The 7,050-nt window shown below is 38.9% G+C and overlaps 1 protein-coding gene across 1 annotated transcript in view; it reads left to right on the top strand.

Moving 5' to 3' along the window:
- The first annotated feature begins 5,547 nt into the window (after positions 1–5,547).
- The window catches only part of LOC118326997 (voltage-dependent T-type calcium channel subunit alpha-1I-like), a 156,525-nt gene continuing 155,022 nt past the window's right edge, over positions 5,548–7,050 (top strand). The window contains exon 1 of the mRNA XM_035660162.1: positions 5,548–5,945. Within this exon, the coding sequence (XP_035516055.1) occupies positions 5,548–5,945 (398 nt within the window). The remainder of the gene's footprint in view (positions 5,946–7,050) is intronic.

Genomic DNA, 7,050 nt, shown 5'->3' with positions numbered 1-7,050 from the left:
TAGTTTGAACATACTTAAATCAGATAGCAGCTTACTGCTACTAAATGTCTATATAGTATAATAGTGAAAAGTACTAATTGTTGATGCGAGGTTGACACTAATGAAAAGTCTGTTTTAGTTCAAAGGATCCGCTTATACTGCAGGGCTTTTGAGCTAGTTGAACTTGCAGCATCGATTGTTTTACAGGACAAGGAATATATCACTGCATGTGGTTGCTGTGAAATATTGGATATGTTTATAAAATATAAACACACCAAGCAAATTACCTAAATTCTTCCAAGCATTTCCAGTAAGCTGTGAGTGTGTCCGTGTAGTATACAATACATACTGTAAATCTTATGCATTAGCCTGATTGGTGCTCAAAATACTACAAATCAAAATTACGTGAAGGGAAACTTAATCCGTCTTTTTATTTTTTAAAACATATTTGTCTGCAAAAACTTCTGTGTGTGCGTGCGTGTGTGTTTGGACATTTCAACTCCCCCTTCTTCTCCTGCTGTTATGGCAAGCTGTAGTGCCAATCGTGACCATTAGCTTTGCACAAGACTCTGATATATGAGCCAGCTGCTGACATGTGATCAGTAGAGGTCAATCCCATCCCTGACATGTGTCGTTAATCACACATATACAACACTCAGAGTTAACAACAGCATCTCGGAGATGGCTGTGTTGTTTTATTGCCTTTTAGCTGAGTACCAACCCAACACATTAAGGCAGAAAATTAGCTTTGTTGTCCACAGAGCACAGTGGCCAATAAATCAACAGGTTACCGGCACAAATCAAAATGTACTCATACATAAGCAGCATCATTTGGGAAAAACAATACATTCACTAGTTAGTTTTCCTTTTCCATGGCCAGTTATTAAATACATTTTCAAATGGATTTAAAATTGCGCAATAGTGACTTGTTTAGCTCTCAAAATTAATATTCACAAGTCACAAGACTCGTTTACCACTTGAAAAAAATTTTCTTTCCACACCTTTGCACTAAGTTGTAATTTACTTGGCTGCTCACGCTGTTAAAAAAAACATTCTGTAATGGCCACTGTCGGTTGTCCTAGTTAAATCATGGCTATTATTCAACAGTGGGATTCGGTAACATGGATCATTAGTTCAGATATAACAAGGCGGCAGACATGCACGTAAACCATGATGTTCTTCAAAATTAATTATTTGTTTTTCAGAACACTGGCAGTGGCAGTGCTGTTGACGTGTGTTCCCTTTCTCTGTATTATTTAAATAAAGAATAGTTTTGCATAGCCTTTGACTTTGGGGAATCTGTTGACATTTGTTTTGAATAAACCAGTAATACACCAAGGGGATGTGATTATGCTATGATAATCAAAGGGACATTATTCCTCCTGTTCCTCTAACCATTGGAAAACCTGCTATACTGAGGTAGCATTTAACCTCATTTAGACTTTGTTTTTATGTTTCCAAGGCTGAAATCATTATCGTTATATTGGAGCCTGTGTTCTTATGATGTCTCTGACAGATTAATGGGAGCCATGCCCCATCATATATTACGTCTTTAGTGAACCTCACCTTAGGGTTAATGATTGGGGTATTTGATCATTAACTTTTGACTGACCATTAAGTTTCTTGTGCTATGTGTTCACTGCTGCTCAGAAGTGTTACTTTTTGTTCCCAAAGATAGCAATTCAGTTAATTCAAGTACCTCTGGAAATACAGCACATAGATGTGGGATAATGTCGTATGGAAATTAGATCCCACTTGAACTTTGGGGGCTTTTTTCTTATGTGTTACTTACCTGGATTATCGCCTGGATGAAACATCCACTTGAACTTTTCATTCTCTCTTTCTGTCCAGTCATGCCCATTGATTGGACGTACTTAAAATGATACTTAAAATGACATTGCATTGTATTGCTATCTAAATGGAAATGACCAGTTAGAAGTATCAGCGACAAAACACCTGCTGATTACACTTCACCTCCTACTGAGCTGATGATTCTTCCAATTGCAACTGGAGTTCTGGTTGGATACATCAAGAAATAATACCATACCACGTACACTCAGGCAAACAGACACACAAATATCCACAGAGGTCTTTCCTATATGATGAACAATTGTAACCAAATATTTCATACACAGCTGAGTCGCTCTCAGGTCTTTGATTCTTACAGTGTGGTTGTAATTTCCATATAAAGTCCATTCAAAACAACAATGGAGGTGGAACCAAAATCATCTGGTTGTGTCTCATTGACTGTTGGTGGTCTGTGATCTATCAGATCTATCTATATATAAAGTATTACTTTCAGGTATATGGAAGTCATTGTGTCACACTGCATGCACCAGTCAGTGTGTGGGGAATAGGCAGAAATATGCAGAAAACCAGAGAGAAACAATGGCTTCATTATGCAGTGTATCAATGGTCCAGAGACTAGGAATGCACAGAGCAATCATGCTTGTTAAAGTCCCTCTGCGCTTAAAAAAGTAGTACACATTAACTCCTCCACAAAGGCAGAGAAGTTTGAAACTTCTGGACACATTCGCACAACAAAATACCTACTTGCTTTTGCTGTAAAGGACAATTCACAACAGCTGCAAACACAGCAGTGAAGCCAAAGCAATGTGTTGCTGCAGACAGTAAACAGCAGCTAGCCTGTCCCGCTGGCCCTAATGAGCAGTAATGTGTCACAGAATCCTGCACTTTGCATTTTAATAGGAAAAGGAGTGTTAATAGGAAAAGGCTGCCCAGATGCACTGTCTTTGTACTCAAGATTCATTGTCTGCCATTCTCCTGTCTAGTTCACTTTGACATTTTATATTTGCTGAAAACCGTCCTTGTGTGTCTGTATATCATATTATCTTGCAAAGCCACTGGATTTGAAGCCTCTGGACACATTAGTCATCATCTCTTCAGCTACATATTGCACCATTTCTGTTGCTTGGAACGGTTTTAGGACAAATACTACACAAGTGGCATACAGTCTACAGGTGCATTTTTCTGTCCACAGCCAGGCATTAGAAGGTATCAAAGGTACTGTTGAAATATAGCTTGCGGCTGCTACTGACAGCACAAAGAATATTGCTGTTAAGCATCACTGCAGTGGAGAAGGTTCTAGCTGCAAACCTTACCCTTGAGGGACCTAATACTGTGGGCTAATGGGAAAATTGTATGCTCTCCAGGCATTAGACTTAGTGACCTTTTCCCCCAAAGGCTTGAGCCTTTATACTTTCTTATAACCTGTTCCTGAGAGGTTCATCTTCGCCCTAGTAGGTTTTTACTTTTTAGATATCTGTCCAATTCATCCAACTTTATCTGCACAATTATTCACAGATGGGGGCTTCAATTAAGTAGCAATCAATCCAGCATCAAGACCAGATGTTGCAATTCTGATTCCTTCTCATAAGTCAAATAGCATTAAACAGGTGAGTATTTGTAAGAAACAAGGAAACAAGCCAGTTAGTATGATTAGCAAAATCCAAATGCAATATGCACCAATTAGTAGTTCTTGCACATCATAAAATCTGCGTAGGATTAAAAAACTTTTGGCTGAAAGTAAAAAGTCTTTTTATTTACTCACTTACTAAGAAAGGAATACTTCAGCATTTTGGGACAACTTATTTGCTTTCTGATTTGTTTTCTCATCTAACTCGTCAGGAAATCAGATAAGCATATTTCCCGAAATCTCAAACTATTCCTTTAATAAAATAGGAACGCGTAATTGACAGGTATACAACATGCACAACAGGACCATTATTTTCACTCCACACATTGCTTGTTTTTATGTTCTGGTTGTGTTAACCTTTTCTTTCCTTTCAGGGATCCTATTACTCTGCTGCTGTTGCAACAACCAAATTGCTCCACGGGGTTCTATAAAGTTTTATGTTATCTTGCCAATGACTTGATGACTACTGTGTCTGATGCTGAGATTTCTTATAGTAAGAACTCCTTTCCCAGTACCTGCTGTGATTTAGCAACAGTGATTTGCATTGTTAGAATACAGTATTCCTTTTCATGCAAGATATTTCTTGCATCTTGGCTCTAATTAGCCATCTCTCTTCTCTCTGTTGAGAAGATGTTAAGTTTTGCCAGAGTTGATGCTGCACTTTCCACTAACAAAATCATTCTATATTGCATGGGGATACAATTTAAAACTCTTTTGTTTTGTATAAGTCGTCTTCCTCTTTTTTGTAGTCATAAAAATGACCTGAAAACCAACCTGTGGCTCAAATGAACTACTTTAAGGACTTCCGGGGGTTCTCGTGTATGACTGAAGTGGACTTGAGCTTTCAGTAGCTTTTATTAAGAATTGTGCGCTCAGCTCACTCATTGGAAATCCATGGGCAGGTGCCACTCAGTCATATCAGGACTCCTGCTCCTTCTATTCTCTCTCCAGCTACACAGTATTGATTCCTCTCAACACTAAGCCTCTAACTAAACTACTGAACTCTCCCTCCTAACATTCTCTTTCCTTACTGTTGTAACCTCTTATGTGTGTTCCTTTTCTATCTCTTTCTCTTGTTTCTACCAGTGATCAGACTTTAAAGATATGTTTGAGAAATACTGCATCTGGGTGCCTTGTTTAATTGTATTTAAGTTAAGTGCAATAAACTTAAATGAAAGAGATCAGATTGGCTCTAAACTTAATGGTATAATCCATGTCATTAAACCAATCTGGCATTAACTTTAATACACAGATTTCTGTGAGGAGAGATTGTCTTTGTTTTTACATTTATATATCTATAAAATCTTTTAAGTCCATACTGCTTAAAGTGTACACACTCTCCATTTCAGCCCTATGTCCAGACTAAAACAGTGTTTTTATTGGCCAAAAATGGAGCTTTTCTAAAATATGTTTTCATAATCTGTAAATCCTAAAACACTGGCTTTGTGTTTCAATGTGTGTAGGAAAAACAGAGCTTTTACAAAAAATTGATGTAAGCCAGCCCAGTGAGGCAGCAAAGTTAAGAACTTTCTGTTGCCTTAAACCTTCTCTGTGGTCATTCATTTAAAAAGTCACAATATCTGAATATACAGCAGAGCTGCTGTCAACAACCTCAATTAATGCTGATCTTTTTCAGCGTCACGATTGGTGGGTAGTATAGGTAGTATTTTTCAGACATGATTAAATAAATATGTCATACTTGTTCTGTTGTCTGACAACAAAACCTGAAAAATGTGTAAATGAGAACAACTCATTGGCAGAATTACAACACAGTAAAGGTGACCACAGAGAGCCGGAGGTGTAACTGGCTTTTACTTGGAGTAACAACTGTGTCAGTAGCTGATGAAGATCTTTCCAGAAGCTTTGGTCAAGCGTAACAAAGTAGTTTAAGTTCCTACATTTAACCGTACCTTACTATATGGGTAGCAGATAAAAAAAATGCTGACAAGATGATGAGTTTTTCTTATGCCGTGGGTGTTTTTTGGCTTGGTGTTTTCTCTCCATGGTGGGGGGAACTGCCGCTTTGTAAATAGATTTTTAACCTGAAGTCGATATAGTGGTTTGTAAATTTTAATTTGTCTCTCTCTCTCTGTGTCCTCTCTGTTTCTTTCATCCCAGACCGTTACGTTGCCATGACAAGCGAGGAGGAGGAGGGCCCCAACGTTGCAACATCAACAGCGACGACACCGTCAGCGGCAGCAATCTCCAGGGTAACAACAGCCATAGCCAGGGACGATAGCAATGAACCCGTCACTTCCTCCTCCCCCCGCCGGCCCTCCCCGTACCACCTCCCATGTCCCGAGGAAAAGGAGGAGAAAGAGGAGGAAATAGAGGATGAAGGGATCATACAGGAAGAAAGGATTGAGAAGGAGGAGGAGGATGTGTTGGAGTGTGATGAAGATGATGATGATGTCAGCAGTGATACCAGTGTGTTAGTTGTGCCCTACCCTGAGCTGGCGCCTGTGGTCTTCTTCTGCCTCAAGCAGACAACATGTCCTCGCAGCTGGTGCATCCGAATGGTCTCCAGCCCATATCCTTTTTGTCCTGTCAGTGATGACTGTTTAAGTTTGTGGATTATCTCGAAAAATGCTGTCTTTATCCGCACTAATTTCATCGTTCAAGTCTTTCATAGGCTTTAAGAAAATATTAAGAACGCTACATCATTTCATCACTCGTGTATTTATATGCTTGTGTATTTTATCACACCAGGGTATGCAAATGTAAGAAATAATAGGCGAGCTAGATTAAAGTAAATGCTGTACATTTAGCTTAGCTGCCCCCAGGTTGAGCAGACACTGCTTATCAAGCTTCTTAAGAGCAACACTTATGAAGTCATGTGTGACTCATACACTTACACACAAAATCCCCAAACAGAGTTTTTATATCTGTATGTAGTAAGAGCAGAGCAGAGATATGAGTGGTTGAAGTTCATTGAAGCAGAGATGGAGAAGGAAGAAAAATTATGAGGGGAAAAAGCAGAGACAGACAAATATAGGGGAAGTGAGAGGCAGTGAGAAGGAGTCAAGTCAAGTCAGTTTTCATTTATGTAGCCCGAAATCACAAATCACAATTTTGCCTCAGGGGGGCTTCACAATCTGTACAGTATATGATGCAAAAGAGACAAATGAAAGGATGAAGAGAAATAAAGGAAATAGGAAGAAAGGTATACTAATGGAAAGACTATCAATAGATAGTGTTTAAGAGATATATAAGAGAGAGGATAGACATATAAGTAAGGAGAAGGAATTCAGCATGTAGTATGGATGTGTGTTTGCATGCATATAAGCATGTGTATGGAACAGCCATGATTTGTGTTTTTGAAACACAAATAGGGGACATTTTCCTCCCAGGGATCAATCCTGTGTTCTGTTTGTAGACAAGAGAACATTTCAACAAGTCCTTTCTTACCTTTCCATTAACCAGGCATCACATCAGCTTATGGTTGGGCCTGACATGAATGCATAACCAACTAGACAGAAAGAGGCAGAAAGAGAGTTGGAGTGCTGCTTAATAGGCAAGCCATCCCTTCAGGTCTAAATGAAACATCTTCCTCAGAAAAATCTCTTAAGTCAGAGAAAAAACACTAGGCTTTGTCTGTGTTTTGAATGTAATGCTAACTCTCTCTCTCTCTCTCT

The sequence above is a fragment of the Morone saxatilis genome, unplaced genomic scaffold, assembly GCF_004916995.1.
Source record: "Morone saxatilis isolate NCDOM2014 unplaced genomic scaffold, NCSU_SB_2.0 Contig17, whole genome shotgun sequence".
Lineage (NCBI taxonomy): Eukaryota > Metazoa > Chordata > Actinopteri > Moronidae > Morone > Morone saxatilis.
The sequence above is the reverse complement of the archived record's forward strand: the minus strand, read 5'-3'. Positions and strand labels throughout refer to the sequence as shown.